This window comes from Anolis sagrei, chromosome 11 (genome assembly GCF_037176765.1).
Source record: "Anolis sagrei isolate rAnoSag1 chromosome 11, rAnoSag1.mat, whole genome shotgun sequence".
In the NCBI taxonomy this organism is placed as follows: Eukaryota; Metazoa; Chordata; class Lepidosauria; order Squamata; family Dactyloidae; genus Anolis; species Anolis sagrei.
The window spans coordinates 11093113-11115198 of NC_090031.1; the positions used below are offsets into that span (position 1 = coordinate 11093113).

The following is a 22086-nucleotide window of genomic DNA, read 5'->3' on the forward strand; positions in this document are numbered from 1 at the left end:
AGTAGCTGGCCACTTGGAGTGCCTCTGGTGTTACTATAAGAAAGTCCTCAATATTAATATTATTATTATTAATAATAACAACAACAACAACAACAACACCCAACGATTTCTCTCTTAAAAGAAACTTTAAAACCCAACAAACAATAAAAATCCCTGGGTTGTTGTGAGTTTTTCAGCCTGTCTGCCATGTTCCAGAAGCATTCTCTCCTGATGTTTCACCTGCATCTATGGCAGGCATCCTCAGAGGTTGTGAGGTCGGATGAAACATAGACATCTAAGATTTGGACAGTCCACCCAAATACTGGGTTTGTAATGTAATACAGAAAATATATAGTTTTTCACTGATATTAGGGAGATGAAGAATATTCAGAAATATTTGAAAAGTGACCAAAAACATGTTTCTGAAGTAATGAGAACCCCTGATGAAAAGAAGCCTGGACTGATGGGAAGGTTTGCAGCTTGAGGCTTTGAGGAAGAGGCTTCAAGTGGTCCATCTTGAAGCTCAAAAGAGATGGAGCAGCATCGCCTCGTGCAGCCCAGGACTTGTTGTGATGCTCAGGGGCGGCTCATCCATTACGCGAAGTAAGCGGTTGCAGAACACTTTTTTTTGCCAGGGGCGCAGAGGCGCCTCTGTAAAAGCCCCTCAACTGCCATTTGAGGAGCGCCCCCTCAGCTCACAACAGCCCTAGCAGTCCGGGGGAAGCCTCGGCTTTCTTGCCTCGCTGCCGGGCAATCCTCTTCCCAAAGGGGCCGGGCCCTTGAGCCTCACCTAGCCCCTCTCATTCCTGCTCCACCCGGCCCCTTTGTAGGTCAAATCGTTCTCAACTGGCGCTCAATCGTTCTCTGTGTTCAATCCCTTCCCCATGACCGGCTCCCTTTCCTGATCCCCCGGCGCTCCACCCGCCTGCTCTCCCCAATCTGCGGGTGGGCCAAGGGGCGGAGCCGCCGTGCCTGGCCTGCTTCGGGTCTGGAGGCATGTCTGAAGACCCCAGTGTGAGCACCAAAAGTCGCCTCTTCTCCTGCCTTCAGCCATTGGAACCAAGAGAGAGAGAGAGAGAGAGAGAGCTCCTCCGGCTGGAGGTATCTCCCACCTCCGCTCCCTCCTTTTTTTTTGCACCTACCTTCAGGAAAGGTGGGCATCTCCACCTCTGTCTCTGTCTCTCTCGGTCCCAATGGCTGAGGAGAAAGTCAGGATAAGAGGTGACTTTTGGTGCACATGCCGGGGTCTTCAGGCACGCCTCCGGACCCAAAGCGGGCCAGGCAAGGGAGCAAGTGCGGCAAGTGTAGTTACTGGGATGTATAGTTCACCTACAATCAAAAAGCATTCTGAACTCCACCAATGATGGAATTGAACCAAATATGGTACACAGAACTCCCACGACAAGCAGAAAATATATATCAATGATTGGTTGGGGGGGGGGGGCGCCAAAATACTGTTTGCTTACCGTTGAAAATTACCTAGGACCGCCTCTGGTGATGCTGAACTAAAGCTGCTTTTTCGATTCCCTTGCAGACTGCAAAGGCGATAGAATAACAAATAGTGTTTACTCCATGCCAGCATCAGCATTGATTAATTCTTGCTCCCCAGTGTCTTCCTGCTCAGTTCAGTCTCACGGTATTGATCGCCTTCCGTTTTGCATCGCTCCCTCCTTTTCAAAATGGAAAGCGATATTTGGGGTGATTGAGCTCTCCGCGGCTCTTAAACCGAATCCCACTGAATCTTGGTCAAAAGGCAATGCGTCAAAGATGCAGGGATCAATAGGTAGATATCCTCTTGAAGGAAAGCTTAGATGAAAGGAGGAGAAGCAATCCAGGGAAAGAGTGTCTGGTGAGACTGTGGAGAGAGAAATCAACACAACGCCTGTTACAAACTGGAATTGAATGAGGATTCTTGGAGAATTAGGTCCAAATTGTGGAAATTGGGTTTGCTTGGGCAAGCCACACTCCATTAGTTTCAGAGGAAGGGGAAAGCAAACCCTCTCTGAACAAACAAAAAAATGGAGAGCTAAATTGACAAAGAAAAAACATGGCTGTGGCTCACAAATGGAGCTTTGTAAAAGGAGGCGGAGGGCCTGATTCCGGCACCCCAAGAACAAGCCATTCGAACCAATGCCATCAAAGCCAGAATTGAAAAGTCGGTGACAGATCCCAAATGTAGACTCTGCAAGGAAGCAGACAAAACAATAGATTATATACTCAGCTGCTGCAAGAAGATTTTGCAGACACACTAAAAGCAGAGGCACAACACCATTGCTCAGATGATCCATTGGAACTTGTGCCACAAATGCCATCTGCCTGTGACAAAGAACTGGTGGGATCACAAGCCGGAAAAAGTTAGAATGAATGCATCTAACTACTCTGGGATTTCGTAATTCAAACTGACAGAATTTTGGAGCACAATACTCCTGACTGCACGGTTGTGTTAAAAAACCAATTATGGATTGTCGATGTTGCAATCCCAGGTTTATTTATTTATCGTGTCAGGAGCGAACCAAACAGTTGTATTGCATTAAAAACAAACAAATAAAACACAAAGTTTGCAAGCTTAGTAGTTGTTTAGATGTCCTTTGACCAGTATCTGGCCACTTGGAGTGCCTCTGGTGTTGCTGCAAGAAGGTCCTCCATTGTGCATGTGGCTGGGCTCAGGTTGCATTGCAGCAGGTGGTCTGTCGTTTGCTCTTCTCCACACTCACATGTTGTGGATTCCACTTTGTAACTCCATTTCTTAAGGTTGGCTCTGCATTTCGTGGTGCCAGAGCGCAGCCTGTTCAGCCCCTTCTAAGTCACCCAATTTTCTGTGTGCCCAGGGGGGAGTCTTTCATTTGGTATCAGCCATTGATTGAGATTCTGGGTTTGAGTCTGCCACTTTCGGACTCTCGCTTGCTGAGGTGTTCCAGTGAGTGTCTCTGTACATCTTAGAAAACTATTTCTTCATTTAAGTCATTGACGTGCCGGCTGATACCCAAACAGGGGGTGGGCTGGACATGTCTGCCTTGATCCTTTCACTATTGGCTGCTACTTCCTGGTGGGTCAGGTAGGGCAATACCGGCTAGACCAGTGGTTCTCAACCTGTGGGTCCCCAGGTGTTTTGGCCTACAACTCCCAGAAATCCCAGCCAGTTTACCAGCTATTAGGATTTCTGGAAGTTGAAGGCCAAAAACATCTGAGGACCCCAGGTTGAGAACCACTGGGCTAGACAGTGTAATTTCTCCAGTGGTGTAGAGTGCAGACACCCTGTGATAATGTGGCATGTCTAATTAAGAGCCACATCTACTGTTTTAGCGTAGTGAAAATAGATCTTTATATTTGGGAGATGTAGTTGCTGGGATTTATAGTTCTCCTACAATCAAATAGCATTCTGATTCCCACCAACGAGAGAATTCGGCCAAACTTCCCACTCAGAACCCCTGTGACCAATAGAAAATACTATGTTTTTTGATGTTCTTTGGCGACTCCTCTGACACCCCCTTGCGACCTCCCAGGGGTCCCGACCCCCAGGTTGAGAAACACTGGTAAAGGGCATATGAATGCTTTCTAAAGTTTTGGATTCATTTCCCCAATTCCATTTTCATTCTGGCTTCCTGTCCTTCCTTCAGGTCCTGAAATGACCTAACGCATTGCTTTCCCTCTGCGTTCCCCCAACAGCTGTGTCCATAACTCTTGCGAATCCACTGGCTGCCAAGAGCTGGAGATTGAGAACGCCGAGCTGAGCTTCACCGACAAGGGACGCAATCATGGTGCCCATTGCAACGTCACCTGCAAGACAGGGTACATCCTCCAGATACAGAGGGACGACGACCCCGCAAGGCGCCAGGTCTTTCATGGCAGGAGAACTTCTGCTGTATGATAAAACAAGGGGATTGTCCATCTTGGTGTTGGGGGGGGGGGGGAGGAAACTCTAGAGCCAGGGTTTGTATTTTGAGAGTCCAGTTGATAGAAGAGAGATCTCAGATACTAGAGAGATCGGTACATTCAAACTGTCCCAGTTTGGCAAGGACAGTCCAAATTAAATCCTTTGCCATTCCACTTTTTCAGTTGCATTTAAAATAGTCTGGTCTTTTTCTCCCCCCTTTTGTCCTCAGCTTATTTAAATTGCTGCAAACTGAGTTCATATTGCAAAAATGTTTGTGTACCCAGTTAATTCAATAGGAGTATAAGTCCATCCAGGGAGAGAGGGAGGGGTATAAATACATTATTATTATTATTATTATTATTATTATTATTATTATTGACACAAAAGCACAGTATGTCACAGCAAACGAGATCTATATGCTGGATTTCGTATCACAAAATCACAAGTCAAACACTTCCCAAGCGTCTAGTATTGTGTAATTTATTATTATTATTATTATTATTATTATTATTATTATTATTATTATTTGAAACACAACAAGATGAGTCCACAGCAGACACTCTGCTAGATGTTGTATTGGATCACACGTCGGACACTTCCCAAGTGTATCGGCGAGTAATGCGTGCAGATCCCAGTAAGGTGGCCTTCTGCAGCTGGCAGATGGTAATCTTGTCAGCGCCGATTGTGTTTAAGTGCAGGCCAAAGTCTTTAGGCACTGCACCCAGTGCTGGCAGATGGTAATCTTGTCAACAACAATTGTGTTTAAGTGCAGGCCAAGATCTTTAGGCACTGCACCCAGTGTGCCGATTACCACTGGGACCACCTTGACCAGCTTGTGCCAGAGTCTTTGCAGTTTTATTATTATTATTATTATTATTATTATTATTATTATTATTATTATTTGAAACACAACAAGATGAGTCCACAGTAGACACTCTGCTGGCTGTTGTATTAGATCACACGTCAGACACTTCCCAAGTGTCTAGTACTGTGTGATGTATCGGCGAATAATGAGTGCAGATCCCATTAAGGTGGCCTTCTGCAGCTGGCAAATGGTAATCTTGTCAACACCGATTGTGTTTAAGTGCAGGCCAAGATCTTTAGGCACTGCACCCAGTGTGCCGATTACTACTGGGACCACCTTGACCAGTTTGTGCCAGAGTCTTTGCAGTATTATTATTATTATTATTATTATTATTATTATTATTATTATTGAAACACAACAAGATGAGTCCACAGCAGACATTCTGCTGGCTGTTGTACTGGGTCACACGTCGGACACTTCCCAAGTGTCTAGGACTGTGTGATGTATCGGCAAATAATGTGTGCAGCTCCCAGTAAGGTGGCCTTCTGCAGCTGGCAGATGGTAATCTTGTCAGCGCCGATTGTGTTTAAGTGTAGGCCAAGGTCTTTGGGCACTGCACCCAGTGTGCCGATCACCACTGGGACCACCTTAACCAGCTTGTGCCAGAATCTTTGCAGTTCGATGATGATGATGATGATGATTATTATTATTATTATTATTATTATTGGCAGGAGCAAGTTGAGGGTACAGTTAAAATGCATTTAAAAACACAAAGTGCCATTATGCTAAATGTTTGTGAGTTTGGTAGTTGATTAAATGTCCTTTGACCAGTATCTGGCCACTTGGAGTGCCTCTGGTGTTGCTATAAGAAGGTCCTCCATTGTGTATGTGGCAAGGTTCAGACTGCATTGTAGTAGGTGGTCTTTGGTTTGCTCTGCTCCATACTCGCATGTCGTGGACTCCACTTGGTAGCCCCATTTCTTAAGGTTAGCTCTGCATCTCGTGGTGCCAGAGCACAACCTGTCCAGCACCTTCCACATCACCCAATCTTCTGTGTGCCCAGGAGGGAGTTTCTCATCTGGTCTCAGCCACAGATTAAGGTGCTAGGTTTTGACCTGCCACTTTTGGATTCTTGCTTGCTGAGATGTTCCTGGGAGTATCTCTGTAGATCTTAGGAAGCTATTTCTTGATTTAAGCCAATACTCCAGAAGACATGAGCAGGATTCTAATCTGTGAAGATCGTTTTATTAGAGAGATGATGGGCCAAAATTAACAAAATGAAGTTCCAGGGACAAATGCAAGATACTCCACTTAGGCAGAAAACACAAAATGCAAAGATACTGAATGGGGGACAATTCCTGGCTCGAGAGCAGTACGTGTGAAAAAGATCTTGGAGTCCTCGTGGACAACGAGTTAAACAATTAGCTAACAATGTCATGCGGCAGCAAAAAAAAAAAAAAAAAAAAAAAAAAGCAAATGGGATCTTGGCCTGCATCAATAGGAGTATAGTGTCTAGACCTAGGGAAGTCATGCCTCCCATGCTCTATTCTGCCTTGGTTAGACCACATCTGGAATATTGTGTCCAATTCTGGGCACTGTAATTGAAGAGAGATATTGACAAGCTGGAATGTGTCCAGAGGAGGGCGACTAAAATGATCAAGGGTCTGGAGAACAAGCCCTATGAAGAGCGGCTTAATGAGCTGGGCATGTTTAGCCTGAAGAAGAGACGGCTGAGAGGTGATATGATAGCCATGTATAAGTATGTGAGAGGAAGTCATAGGGAGGAGGGAGCAAGCCTGTTTTCTGCTTCCCTGGAGATTAGGACACGGAACAACGGGTTCAAACTACAAGAAAGGAGATTCCATCTGAACATGAGGAAAAACTTCCTGACTGTGAGAGCTGTTCAGCAGTGGAACTCTCTGCCCTGGAGTGTGGTGGAGGCTCCTTCTTTGGAAGCCTTTAAACAGAGGCTGGATGGCCATCTGTCAGGGGTGCTTTGAATGCAATATCCCTGCTTATGGCAGGGGGTTGGTCCGGATGGCCCATGAGGTCTCTTCCAACTCTATGATTCTATGATTCTGATTTACTACAATGCAGTCCAAGCCCTGCCACATGTACAATGGAGGACCTTCTCACAAGGACACCAGAGGCTCTCCAAGTGGACATTTAGCATAATGTCAAGTTTTTAACTTTGTGTTTTTAAATACATTATCAATGTACCCTTAATTGGCTTCTGACAAGATAAATAAATAAGTAACCTCCCTCCCCACCTTGAAACTAACAGCTTACCAGTGAAACCAGACAAATTATGAACATTGCAATGATAAGTGAAATGCAATTCAAACCCAGCGTTGCTTGCACCTTGTTGTTTACACCGGTCGCAGAGGGCAGAGCAAAATGAGATGGACACGTAAGAAAAACATTGTAAATGGACTCAACCCCCTGTAATCATAATTTACTGTGGTTAATGGGGTTGTTTCCTTGCTTCCTCCTGTCTCATTTGTTCACAAAGGCCTCTCCCCCCATTTTCCCATTCCTTTCGGAAAAAGCCCAACTCAGTTGGTGGCTCGGTGTCATCTCTGCCTCCCTTTTACTGCTGCCGCTGTGGCCAGGAGGTGCTATTTAAAGCCGTGTAACTCCTTAATGCGCCGTAAAGGTTTCATCAATCATGCTGGGAAGTGAACAGTCCCGATCTCATGTGGGTTCAATTAGCGGCATCGCTGCGGTGCACTTTTAGGGAAAGGAGCTGTCCCCAAATGGTTCTTAATGCACAACGCTCAATGGCATTACCAAGGGCCAGAATGATCCTGAAGTGGCATCCTAACATTCTGCTAGATTCCACTCCTCCTTAATGACCTTTCTCGCCATGACGACTTTCAAAGTTTCACAGTTATCCATCAGGCCTGCCTTGGACAAGGCTTCCCTCCCCTCTTCGGAGTCTCCCAGGAGGCATTCCCCATTTTGCATCCATTGACTGGCTGGAGAGGAGGATAAATTGTGTGCCTTTTGTGTCTGGAGAGAAACGCCAATCTTCCCCAGAGTCCGACCAGGAAACTGCTTTTCCCATTTGAAAGCAGCCGTATATCAATGGGAGACAGGCCCTAACCTGCTGAAACCATTAGGGCGCCTTGGCAAACAGGGGATTCCAGTTCCCTTTGAAGTGTGCTGGAAAAAATTCCCCCGGCTTTCATAAGCACACATCAATACTTGGCAGTCCTGGAGCATTGCTTTTCAACAGCCCCAAATCAGATATTCCTGCCCTCTGGGAACATGGAGTCCTTTAGCCACTGAAATCCAACTTGGGGATAGTATCACCTTTTACCCCTTCCGTCTTCCTTCTGTTTGGCTTGGATCTTTCAAAGTGCTTTCATCTTCCTTCATTCTCTGACTTCCTCTGTATAGATGTCCCCTTTCTTGTTATGCATCCCGAAAAGAAGACATTTTTATCTCTCATCTCTGAAAAAGTCGGCTCTCGAAGTCTTTCCTGAGTCAAAGATTGGTGCTTTGGAAAGTGCCTTTTGTTTAGTGCCCATAAGCACATTACCACTAGAATCATAGATTCAAAGAGTTGGAAGAGACCTCATGGGCCATCCAGTCCAACCCCTTGCCAAGCAGCAGGAAAATTGCATTATTTATTTATTTATTAATCTGTTTGTTTAAACAAACAAACAGATTAAAAAAAACAAATTTTGCAAAGTTGGTAGCTGATTAAATCTCCTTTGACCAGTATCTGGCCACTTGGAGTGCCTCTGGTGTTGCCGCAAGAAGATCCTCCATCGTGCATGTGGCAGGGCTCAGGTTGCATTGCAGCAGGTGGTCAGTGGTTTGCTCTTCTCCACACTCGCATGTCGAGGATTCCACTTTGTGGGCCCATTTCTTGAGGTTGGCTCTGCATCTCGTGGTGCCAGAGCGCAGTCTGTTCAGCGCCTTCCAAGTCGCCCAGTCTTCTGTGTGCCCAGGGGGGAGGCTCTCATTTGGTATCCGCCATTGGTTGAGGTTCTGGATTTGAGCCTGCCACTTTTGGACTCTCGCTTGCTGAGGTGTTCCAGCGAGTGTCTCTGTAGATCTAAGAACAGACAAGCATCCCGAGCTCTGTCTAAATAGATCTAAAACTATTTCTTGATTTAAGTCGTTGACATGCTGGCTGATACCCAAACAAGGGATGAGCTGGAGATGTCTCTGCCGTGGTCCTTTCACTATTGGCTGCTACTTCCCGGCGGATGTCAGGTGGTGCAATACCGGCTAGACAATGTAATTTCTCCCGTGGTGTGGGGCGCAGACACCCTGTGATAATGCGGCATGTCTCATTAAGAGCCACATCCACTGTTTTAGTGTGGTGAGATGTGTTCCACACTGGGCATGCGTACTCAGCAGCAGAGTAGCATAGCGCAAGGGCAGATGTCTGCACTGTATCTGGTTGTGATCCCCAGGTTGTGCCAGTCAGTTTTTGTATGATATTGTTTCTAGCACCCACTTTTTGTTTGATGTTCAGGCAGTGCTTCTTGTAGGTCAGAGAACGGTCCAGAGTGACTCCCAGGTATTTGGGTGCGCTGCAATGCTCCAGTGGGGTTCCTTCCCAGGTGATCCTCAGAGCTCAGGATGCTTGTCTGTTCTTAAGGTGAAAGGCACGTGTTTGTGTTTTAGATGGATTAGGGATCAGTTGGTTTTCCCTGTAATAGGCAGTTAGAGCACCTAGAGCTTTGGAGAGCTTCTGTTCAACCATCTCAAAGCTCCCTGCTTGAGTGGTGATGGCACGATCATCAGCATAGATGAAACTCTCTGTCCCTTCTGGCAGTGGCTGGTCATTTGTGTAGATGTTGAACATGGATGGAGCGAGCACGCTCCCCTGAGGCAGGCCGTTCTTCTGTTTCCGCCATTCAAAGCACCCCTGACAGATGGCCACCCAGCCTCTGTTTAAAATCCTCCAAAGAAAGAGCCTCCACCACACTCTGGGGCAGAGAATTCCACTGCTGAACAGCTCTCACAGTTGAAAAGTTCTTCCTAATGTTCAGTTGGAATCTCCTTTCTTGTAATTTGAAGCCATTGTTCCTCATCCTAGTCTCCAGGGCAGCAGAAAACAAGTTTGTTCCCTCCTCCCTATGACTTCCCCTCACATATTTATACATGGCTATCATGTCTCCTATGGCATGGTGCAGGCCTGGGAGAGAAAGTGTGTGTCTGCCTTGCCTGCAGTACCTCTCCTCTAGAGTAGAAACAGCTTAAATGCCTAAAATGATAGGAAGGGGATCCCTTTGAATAATGTGCCAGATAGAAAACAAATTTTTCGGCACCCCAGAGCAAAAACAGATATCTGCCCTCCCAAGTTTGGAAGGCCCCCGAAAAACAAATCAGAGCCCCACCGAAATCCGGGACACCGAAATGAATCGTGGTTTACCCCAAATGCACAATCTTAATTACCACCACTCCTCAAACATGAAAACAGTGTGCGTGTGGTGCATGGATGGGCATCACACTTTGGTGCAGATGTGTCTTGTGCATGGATGCACATTGCATATGTGGATGTTCACTGGACATCCCAGTGTGCATTGCACCTTTAGATGTCCGTGTACCTTAGATTGAACACCTGGCGGTGCAATGCCACAATTCAGAAATAAAGTGGTGTCACACACAGTGCCACATAATTTTGTGAGAGTATGAGAAGGCAAAGGCAGAAAGTTTCCGTATACTATATCATAGCATGTTTCATGACTTCTCAGCTTGTTACATAGGAGTTTCCCCATTTTGAAAGCTTGAAATACCTCTCTCAAGACTTAATGACTGGCAGTAAGATAGATAGATAGATAGATAGATAGATAGATAGATAGATAGATAGATAGATAGACAGAGAGAGAGATATGCTAGGGGTGGCATATCCACATGGTCCCTAAGAACTTTTCTGGTCTTCTATTTGGTTCTTGGGTTGGATGAGATTCCCTAACTTTGTTCTTGATGATACAGGGATTGATTAGAAAGGGTGTTTAGGTTAATTTGCACTTAATTTGAATGAAGCTGGAAAGGGAAATTGGGGCAATTGCGCCTTCTTCGGCTCTTAGAGAATTTGCATTTGCTTTTTTTCTTTTCCAGCTGGAGTCTAGCGTCACCATGACATGTGTGGATGGCAAATGGAACAAGCAGGTCTCCTGTGAACCCATTGATTGTGGGATCCCGGATCAGTATCATGTTTATCCAGCCACTTTCAACTGCAGCGAAGGCACCACCTTTGGCAAGAAATGCTCCTTCACTTGCAAACCTCCTGCCCAGCTTAAAGGTAAGTGCATTGCCCTGCTCGTAATAATAATAACAATAATAACAACAACAACAACAACAAACATGAATATGTGAAAACTGTGGTCAGCAAAGAATACATTCAAAGGGTCAGAAAAATTCTCAAAAGCAAGCACCATGGAGGCAACACCATCAAGGCCATAAATACCTGGGCCATACCTGCCAGAAGATATACTGCTGGCATCATAAACTGGACACAGGAAGAACCAGACAACTTGGACAGAAAAACGAGAAAACTCATGACCATTCATAATTCATTACATCCTCACAGTGATGTTGACTGGCTCTATCTGCCTTGAAAGTCTGGTGGCAGAGGACTTTTACAAGTCAAACAAGCAGTCGAAGAAGAAAATTCATGCCCTGGCAGAATATGTCAAGGAAAGCCAAGAATCTGCTTTGATTGAAGTCAATAATTGGAAACTTCTCAAAGCACAGCAGACAAAGAGTCAGTACAAGAAAACTGCACTACAAACCAGGGCTGACAACAAAGCATTGCATGGGCAGTTCCTTGACAAAATTGAAGGAAAAGCGGATAAGGAGAAGACCTGGTTATGTCTCAAGAATGGAACCCTGAAGAAGGAGACAGAAGAAGGCCTGATTCTTGCAACTACTCCTCCTCCTCCTCCGCCTCCTTCCCTTCTTCTTCTTCTTCTTCTTCTTCTTCTTCTTCTTCTTCTTCTTCTTCTTCTTCTTCTTCTTCTTCTCCTTCTCCTTCTCCTTCTCCTCCTCCTCCTCCTCCTCCTCCTCCTCCTCTTCCTCTTCCTCTTCCTCCTCCTCCTCCTCCTCCTCCTCCTTCTTAACCCACTGCACCACTGGAGGCTCCATTAAAGATGGAAGGTGTCCCTAAATACACATGGGTCTACTCTAGTTCAAGAATGGAAAGAAAAGAGTTGTTGGACTTCACCTCCCATCACCCCTCACCAGAGTCACCAATGATACAGAATCATGAGAACCACAGTCTGGCTACATCTGGAGGGCTGAAGTTCTCCCTGCTTTCAAGCTCCAGCAGATCCTTCTGAGTGTTAAATGCTCTCTTGCCAGAGAGCTTATTGGCTCCTTGGAGCTTCTTCCTGCTCTTTCGTGTTTTAAATAGGCATTCAGAAAAAAGACACGAGAAAGAGGAAAGGAATGAGAAACGAAAACAGCAACCTTTGGTGACATTTTCTCCTGATCAGAAATGATCCCTTTGGAATGAGGCCAAGGCAGACTTAACATCTGCTGCCGGTCTGCGTTATGACCAAGTATTAAGGATGCTGTTCCAGTATTCATCAGGCACACATTTGAAACCAACTGTGAAGAACAAGGGAGACGTATCTCCCTAATCTTAGACCATGTTCACGAGAAAGGTGAAAGATTTTCAAAGAGTGAGGTCGCTTAAGAGGTAAAAGCTAAGTGTTCCAAAAAGTATGCTGTGGAGCCATCATTTTTGTTGCTGGTAGAGGTGTAATGTAAGTGAGCAATCTTATTTTTGGGTTAGTTTGCCCCACACTCATACCGATTTTGGTCACTGCAGCAATCTTTTGAGACAGGTCATGCAGAAAGTGAGTGACCCAAGTTCACCTACGAGGGTTGAATGAAAAGTAATGCCTCCATCTTCATTGCTTGGGTTTGGATGGGAATATTTTAATAAATCAAACGCAGAAATAATCCTTAGAATGCACTCTTTAAATACCTCTGTTCACTTTTCCACATAATCACCAGACAATTGGATACATTTCTGCCAACGATGGACATGTTTTCTGAAGCCATCACAGAAGAAGTCGACACTCTGTTTCTGCAACCAGAGTCTCACAGTTCTCTCAATGTCTTCATCAGAAGTATAATGATGTCCCCGCAGATCTTCTTTCATTATCGGGAACGGATGGAAGTTAAACGGTGCTAAATCTGGATTGTATGAGGATGTTGTACAGTGGTGAGATCCAGTCTCTGAAGTTTCAAGTCTGTGCACATTCATTTCTGGGTACCCATCGTGCACAGATCTTCCAGTAGCCAAGTAAAGCAATAATGTGACCCACACGTTCTTGTGAAATGCTGATTATGCTTGAAATTTCTCTCTGAGTGATACGACGATTGCCCTGAATCAGTCTGTTAACCTTTTGCTTGTGAAACTTGGTGGCTACTGTCACAGGACATCCAACTCTTTGTTGGTCACACAAGTCAGATGAAAAATGTAATGTTCATTTGTGGGATTAACATAACTCAAAAACCACTGGACGTATTGACACCAAATTTGGACACAAGGAATGTATCAGGCCAACAAGTGACTATCACTCATAAAAACACTGAAAAACACAGCAGAAGGGACATTAAAAGCCAAAAAACCAAAAATTACATTACAACGCATGCACAAAACCACATATATATATACGCAAACACACATATATACACATATACACAAATACACACACATATACACACATATATACACACAAAGCACATATATACAGACTGGGCCACAGCAACGTGGAAGAGACTTAAGAAACCAACAAACAAAAAATACATTACAACACATGCACAGAACCATATGTATAATAATAATAATACTAATAATAATAATAATAATAATAATACCCAAAAGAACCTAATGATTCCAGCCATGAAAGCCTTCGACAATAATAATAATAATAATAATAATAATAATAATAATAATAATAATAATCTTTATTTATATCCTATCACCATCTCCCCAACGGGGACTTGGAGCAGTTTACATGAGGCCAGGCCCAGACAACATATTACAGCAAAATAAAACCAAAACAGAAGCAACAAGCAACAACATCATCTATATAAATAAAAATGTAATGTTAGTTTGTGGGATTAACATGACTCAAAAATCACTGGGTGAATTGACACCAAATTTGGACACAATACACCTAACAACCCAATGTATGTCCTTCACTCAAAAAATTGATTTTGTCATTTGGGAGTTGTAGTTGCTGGGATTTATAGTTCACCTACAATCAAAGAGCATTCTGAACTCCACCAACGATAGAATTGAACCAAACTTGGGACACAAAACTCCCACGACCAACTGTAAATACTAGAAGGGTTTGGTGGGCATTGACCTTGAGTTTGGGAGTTGTAGTTCACCTACATCCAGAGAGCACTTTGGACTCAAACAATGATGGATCTGGACCAAACTTGGCACGAATCCTCAATTTGCCCAAATGTGAACACTGGTGGATTTGGGGAAGATAGAATCTTGACATTTGGGAGTTGTAGTTTCTGGTATTTATAGTTCATCTACAATCACAGAGTATTCTGAACCCCACCAATGATGGAATTGGGACAAACCTCTCACACAGAACAGCTATGTGGGCCACAGCAACTCGTGGCAGGGAACGGCTAGTAATTATATAAAAACATATGAATACATTAACAATATAACATTACAATAAACACAATCACAGTGACAGTGGGCGGGATAAAATATTTAAAAACAAACACACAGATATACACATGTAGACAAATATATACACACACATATACACACAACACATATACACAGACTGGGCCACAGCAACGTAGTAGTAAATAAATAAATAAAATAACAACTAGACCTGAGAATGCAGGGTGTGTAAAGCAGGCAAACTAGGTATTCTCAGAGGATTCGAGATAAGACCTTGAAGTCCAAATGTGTTAGGTACGATGTCATGGAAGAAACATTAACAACCTCAGATATGCAGATGACACCACTCTGATGGCCGAAAGCGAGGAGGAGCTGAGGAGCCTTCTAATCAAGGTGAAAGAAGAAAGAGCAAAAGCCGGGTTGCAGCTAAACATCAAAAAAACCAAGATTATGGCAACAAGAATGATTGACAACTGGAAAATAGAGGGAGAAAATGTGGAGGCCGTGACAGACTTTGTATTTCTAGGTGCAAAGATTACTGCAGATGCAGACTGTAGCCAGGAAATCAGAAGACGCTTCCTTCTTGGGAGGAGAGCAATGTCCAGTCTTGATAAAACAGTGAAGAGTAGAGACATCAGACTGGCAACAAAGATCCATTGCCTAGTCAAAGCCATGGTCTTCCCTGTAGTAACCTACGGATGTGAGAGCTGGACCTTAGGGAAGGCTGAGCGAAGGAAGATCGATGCTTTTGAGCTGTGGTGCTGGAGGAAAGTGCTGAGAGTGCCGTGGACTGTGAGAAGATCCAACCAGTCCATCCTCCAGGAAATAAAGCCCGACTGCTCATTGGAGGGAAGGATACTAGAGACAAAGTTGAAGTACTTTGGCCACATCATGAGGAGACAGGGAAGCCTAGAGAAGACAATTATGCTGGGGAAAGTGGAAGGCAAAAGGAAGAGGGGCCGACCAAGGGCAGGATGGATGGATGGCATCCTTGAAGTGACTGGACTGACCTTGAAGGAGCTGGGGGTGGTGACGGCCGACAGGGAGCTCTGGCGTGGGCTGGTCCATGAGGTCACGAAGAGTCGGAGACGACTGAACGAATGAACAACAACAACAACCTACGGATGTGAGAGCTGAACCTTAGGGAAGGTGGAGCGAAGGAAGATCGATGCTTTTGAGCTGTGGTGCTGGAGGAAAGTTCTGAGAGTGCCTTGGACTGTGAGAAGATCCAACCAGTCCATCCTCTAGGAGGTGAAGCCCGACTGCTCATTGGAGGGAAGGATACTAGCGACAAAGTTGAAGTACTTTGGCCACATCATGAGGAGACAGCAAAGCCTAGAGAAGACAATGATGCTGGGGAAAGTGGAAGGCAAAAGGAAGAAGGGCCGACCAAGGGCAAGATGGATGGATGGCATCCTTGAAGTGACTGGACTGACCTTGAAGGAGCTGGGGGTGGTGATGGCCGACAGGGAGCTCTGGCGTGGGCTGGTCCATGAGGTCACGAAGAGTTGGAGACGACTGAACAAATGAACATGATGTCATGGGTGCCTTGGCAGGCTTACATTAAGTGGAATAAACAACAACAACAACCCTGGTATACTAAGGGGAAAATCCCTATCTCATCAGGTTAAGAAGCCCTGTCCTAAAGCAGCTCCGGAGCTCATAACTTGAGCATTACAGCAGCTCTTGGACAGTAGCTGTCCAAGTGAAATGGCAAAAAAAGGAGAAGGTTCTGGATGCCGAATCCCACATGATGACTAAGAGAGCTCAGCTGGCACACTCCTTGAGCAGCGAGGGAGAGATGACTCACTCCTTAATTCTGTCACTGATGTCACCCAAGCCACTGTTTTTTAATGTCACAGTTCATCACCCTGCCGTAGTGAGCATGAGATCATCTGTGTTGGACGGTGGACCCGGTCTGTGTGAGTCAGACAGGAGAAAACAAAGCTGCCAGCCCAGGAGCGGAGCGTTTGAAACTGTATAAAAATACCTCGATGTCTCACAGCACTCAGGAAGGAGAGCAAAATGGAATGATATTCAGGTTCCTTTTGAAGAAAAGAAATAAAGATCCTGTTCCGGATACCACAACTTCCCCCTTTGCCTGGATTCTTACCTTGGATGTTTCCTAACACAAAGCCAAAGGTCTTTGCAAAGAAGAGGAGGAAGATGAAAGTGTTCCAGCTTAATGACTTCCTCTCCTTTCTCCTCCTCTTCTTCCTTCTTCTCTCCCACCCCTTCATCATTAAATATCTAACGGTCTGGCCATTGCCAGGCAAGAAACTAGTTCACACTTTGTAGTGCCAGAGGATCTTGCATCATCTTGCAGCTCCGCGTGGCACAGAGCTGATCCTGATCCCTAATGTATTGGAAAGGTCATTTCAGGCCTTGAAAATCAGGGGGAAATTAAGGGCAAAATAAAATAGACCCACCTTGTAATGGCAACAAACAGTCCGTACGTCATACAACTGATTTTGCAGCAACAGCACTACTTCCAGTTGTCAATCTGGCACAAGGAAAAGCTCCACAGTGGGACAGCTCTAGAGTACAGTATCTTGGGAAGTCTGACTTGGCCAAGGTGGTCCACACTCTGGTTACATGTCCAAACGTATTACCTGTCCAAACGTATTCTCCCCTATGAACTGTCAAGGACATTAAGATCTTCCAGAGAGACCCTGCTCTCAGTCCCACCACCTTCGCAAGCGCGTTTGGTGGGAATGAGAGACAGGGCCTTCTCTGTGGTGGCCCCTCGGCTATGGAACTCTCTCTTGAGCAAGATTAGATCTGCCCCCTCCCTCTTGTCCTTGAGGAGGCTAGTGAAATCCTGGTTATGGAACAAAGCATTCCCAGAATAATGGCTGGGACTGATTATAGACCAAAGTCAACCTCAAAGCCAAAGCCGAAATCTCTGGCATAGACACTGGGAAGACAAGCGGACAAATGTCAGCGTGCTGGAAGAAGCAAAGACCACCAGCATTGAAGCGATGGTCCTCTGCCATCAACTCCGCTGGACCGGCCACGTTGTCCGGATGCCTGACCACCATCTCCCAAAGCAGTTGCTCTATTCCAAACTCAAGAATGGAAAACTGAATGTTGGTGGACAGGAAAAGAGATTTAAAGATGGCCTCAAAGCCAACCTTAAAAACTCTGGCATAGACACTGAGAACTGGGAAGCCCTGGCCCTTGAGCGCTCCAGCTGGAGGTCTGCCATGACCAGCAGTGCTGCAGATTTTGAGGAGGCACGAGTGGAGGGTGAAAGAGAGAAACGTGCCAGGAGGAAGGCGCGTCAAGCCAACCCCGACCGGGACTGCCTTCCACCTGGAAACCAATCACTGTGGGAGAAGATGCGGGTCAAGAATAGGGCTCCACAGCCACCTACGAACCCACAAGAATATTGGAAGACCAGCTTAGTCATCCAACGAGGGATCACCCAAGTAAGTAAGACCAAAGTGAGTGACCACATATGTGGACTGAGTTGAACATGATTTTACCTTGGTGAATTGGTATATATATGTATTTTATCTATATGTATTTTAATCTTGTATTGTTGTAACATGTTTTAACTTGGATTAGTAGCATTGAATCCTTGCTGTAAGCCCGTCTGAGTCCCTCTACGGAGGTGAGAAGACCGGGATAGAAAAGTTTTAAATAAATAAATAAATACATCCCAAATAGACTACTGCAACGCACTCTATGTGGGTTTGCCTCTGAAGCTGCAATTAGTCCAACACTCGGCAGCCAGGTTGCTTACGGGAGCGGGGGACAGGGAACGCACAACTCCCTTGTTGCTCCAGCTCCACTGGCTGCCAATTAGCTTCTGAGCACAATTCAAAGTGCTGGTTTTAACCTACAAAACCCTATATGGTTCCAGCCCAGTTTACCTGTCCGAACGTATTCTCCCCTATAAACCATTAAGGTCATTAAGATCTTCCAGAGAGGCCCTGCTCTCAGTCCCTCCACTTTCACAGTCGTGTCTGATGGGAACGAGAGACAGGGCCTTCTCCGTGGTGGCCCTCCAGCTATGGAACTCTCTCCCGAAGGAAGATCCTGAACTTCAGGAAGCAATTGAAATCCTGGCTTTGGAATCAGGCATGCGCAGAGTGATGACAGAGACCAGTAAAGACTAAAGTTCTTGGACCACAATGTGCAGACTGAGTTGGACGATGTTTTTAACTTGGCGAATGGTTTTATATGTATTTTAATCCTATATGTATTTTAACCTTTGTTTTATGGATGTTGTTTTAAAATGTTTATTGTTTGCATTGAATTCTTGCTGTTAGCCGTTCTGAGTCTCTCCATGGAGGTAGAGAAGAACGGAATATAATAATAATAATAATAATAATAATAATAATAATAATAATAATAATAAATGGAAATACATCACACAGTCCTAGACGCTTGGGAAGTGTTCGACTTGTGATTTTTTTATACGAAATCCAGCATATAGATCTCGTTTGCTGTGACATACTGTGGTTTTGTGTCTAATAATAATAATAATAATAATAATAATAATAACTTAAGCAGGTCTTTGAGCCCTTATGCTGACCATATAATAAAGCTGTACTTGGAACCATCTCCCACTGTTTCATCCTTTAAAAAATATATATACTTTTGTTACTTTTGGGAACACGTAATAGGAAAGCCCCTCCGCTACGAAAATCAGCTTGACAAAAAAGCTAGCGGGAGCCGATCCCAGCTCCTTGACTGCTTTACGGCATCACAGTTTAATCTTTATTATTAATTCCCTGGCAAACAAAAAGAAAACCCCCGTTCCCTGAAAACTAGCATTAGTTATCCTTCCTCTTCCAGGAGGTCATTGCCCCAGCTTCTGCCAACCTAGCAGTTCAAAAACATGCAAATGTGAGTAGATCAATAAGTACCACTCCAGCAGGAAGGTAGCAGCGCTCCATGCAGTCATGCTGGCCACATGACCTTGGAGGTGTCTAGGGACAACGCTGGCTCTTCGGCTTAGAAATGGAGATGAGCACCGTCCCCCAGAGTCAGACACGACTGGACTTCATGTCAGGGGAAAACCTTTACCTTTACCTACCTATTTGTTATGTATGTTGTAATGTGTTTTTTTTTTAAATGTAATTTTGATGCTGTTGCTTGTTGCTTATGTTTTGGTTTTATCTTGCTGTAATATGTTGTCCGGGCTTGGCCTCATGTAAGCCGCCCCGAGTCCCCGTTGGGGAGATGGTAGGTAGGTAGTCCCCTGACATTAAGTCCAGTCATGTCTGACTCTGGGGTGTGGTGCTCATCTCCATTTCTAAGCCGAAGAGCCAGCGTTGTCCGTAGACACCTCCAAGGTGGCCGGCATGACTGCATGGAGCGCCGTTACCTTCCCACCGGAGCGGTACCTATTGATCTACTCACATTTGCATGTTTTCGAACTGCTAGGTTGGCAGAAGCTCCCCGGAATCGAACCTGCGACCTTTCGATCAACAAGCTCAGCAGTAGTGGGGTATAAATAAAGATTATTATTATTATTATTATTATTATTATTATTATTATTGTGTTTAATTTTTTCCAACTTTGCAAGCTGCTCCGAGTCCCCTTCGAGGTGAGAAGAGTGGGGTAGAAATGGAGTAAATAATAAATAAGTAACAATGATAGTTGTGGAGTTGGAGGCGAATCAATTCCCTGTCACTTTCCCTTTATTTTCACCCTCTATGCCTCTGTGCGCTGATGCGCATCTCTCAAGAAAAAAAAAATAGACCGCATAGTGATTTGAAGCCAGTTTTGGGAGTTAAATGTAATCACCTTACCAATTTAATCTCCTGCAAAACAAAACCGGTTCCTCTCAAATGGATTCCAAACTAGATTATAATGTCAGTGTAGAAGCACTCTTAGATGGAAAGACTTCTGGCAGCATCTCTATCTAATCTGGCCTCCGATTTCCTCTGTCTATGCTTGCCTTTCCCAACTTGTGTTCTCTTCCATCTCCCCCAGGAACCAACAATGACCTGACGTGCTTGGAGGATGGACTGTGGTCCTTCCCAGAGGCCCTCTGCGAGTTGATGTGTCAGGCTCCCCCTCTGATTCCCAATGCGGACTTCCTGACGTCCCGCTGCCATCAAGAAAAACATAAAGTGGGATCCTTCTGCAAATACAAATGCAGACCAGGTTACCATGTTCCAGGATCCTCTCGGAAAGCAAGGAAGTAAGTAGAGCTGCAGCAGAATGCATGGATGTTGGCTAAGTATGGTGCCTGATAGACCTCTCTCCAAGTGTTGGACTAGGAATTCACTTCTCAGAATGGACACACATCTATCTATCTATATAAATAAAAATGTAATGTTCGTTTGTGGAATGAACAGAACTCCAAAACCACTGGGCGAATTGACACTAAATTTGGACACAAGACACCTCTCAGGCCAACGAGTGACCATCACTCATAAAAACACTGAAAAACGCAGCAGAAGAGACTTAAAAGGCAAAAAAAAAACCCATTACAACGCATGCACAAAACCACATATATATACACAAACACATATACACACACACATATATTCATATAAACACACAAAATACATATACAGAAAGGAGGGAGGAAGAAGAGAAGGAAGGAAAGAAAGAAGGGTAGAGAAGGAAGGAAGGAAGGAGAGAAAAGGGGAGAAAGAGGGAAAGAAGGAGAGAAGGAAAGAAAGAAAGGTAGGGAAGGAAGGAAGGAGAGAAGAAGGGAAAGAGGGAAAGAAGAAGGGAAAGAAGGAGGGAAAGAGAGAAAAAAGGAAAGAAAGAAGGGTAGGGAAGGAAGGAAGGAGAGAAGAAGGGAGAGAAAGAGGGAAAGAAGAAGAGAAAGAAGGAGGGAAGGAGAGAAAGAAGGAAAGAAAGGTAGAGAAGGAAGGAAGGAGGGAAAAGGGGAGAAAGAGGGAAAGAAGGAGAGAAGGAAAGAAAGAAAGGTAGGGAAGGAAGGAAGGAGAGAAGAAGGGAGAGAAAGAGGGAAAGAAGAAGGGAAAGAAGGAGGGAAAGAGAGAAAAAAGGAAAGAAAGAAGGGTAGGGAAGGAAGGAAAGAGAGAAGAAGGGAGAGAAAGAGGGAAAGAAGAAGAGAAAGGAGGACGGAAGGAAAGAAAGAAGGAAAGGAAGGTAGAGAAGGAAGGAGGGAGAGGAGAAGGGAAAGAAGGAGGAAAGGAGAGAAGGAAGAAAACAAAGAAGAGTAGAGAAGGAGGGAGAGAAAGAGGGAAGGAGAGAAGGAAGGAAAGAAAGGGGTAGAGAAGGAAGGAAGGAAAGAAAGAAAGGGAGAAAGAGGGAAAGATGGAGATAAGGATAGAAAGAAAGGTAGGGAAGGAAGGAAGGAGAGAAGAAGGGAGAGAAAAAGGGAAAGAAGGAGGGAAGGAGAGAAAGAAGGAAAGAAAGAAAGAAAGAAAGAAAGAAGGGTAGGGATGGAAGGAGAGAAGGAGGGAGAGAATGAAATAAAAAAGTGAAAGAGGGAAGGAAGGAGAGAAGGAACAAAAGAGAGAAAGAGGGTGGGAAGGAAGGAAAGAGACAAGGAAGGATGGAACCAAAGAGCAAAAGAAGCAAGGAAAGAAACAGGTAGAGAAGGAAGAAAGAAGAAGGGAAAGAAAAAGAGAGAAGGAAGGAAAGAGGGAGGGAAGGAAGGAGAGAAAGAATGAAGGAGAGAAAGAAAGAAGGAGAGAAAGAGGGAGGAAAGGTTGGCCACAGCAATGTGTGGTAGGTACAGCTAGTATATAAATAAAAATGTAATGTTAGTTTATGGGATTAACAGAACTCAAAAACCACTGGACGAATTAATACCAAATTTGGACACAAGACACCTAACAACCCAATGTATGTCCT

General features: G+C 44.7%; 1 protein-coding gene across 1 annotated transcript in view; it reads left to right on the forward strand.

Moving 5' to 3' along the window:
- PAPPA (pappalysin 1) overlaps nucleotides 1–22086 on the forward strand; it is a 231247-nt gene that overhangs the window by 164997 nt on the left and 44164 nt on the right. Inside the window, exons 15-17 of the mRNA XM_067471886.1 lie at nucleotides 3646–3814; nucleotides 10743–10926; nucleotides 20242–20452. Coding sequence (XP_067327987.1) covers nucleotides 3646–3814; nucleotides 10743–10926; nucleotides 20242–20452 — 564 coding nt within the window. The remainder of the gene's footprint in view (nucleotides 1–3645; nucleotides 3815–10742; nucleotides 10927–20241; nucleotides 20453–22086) is intronic.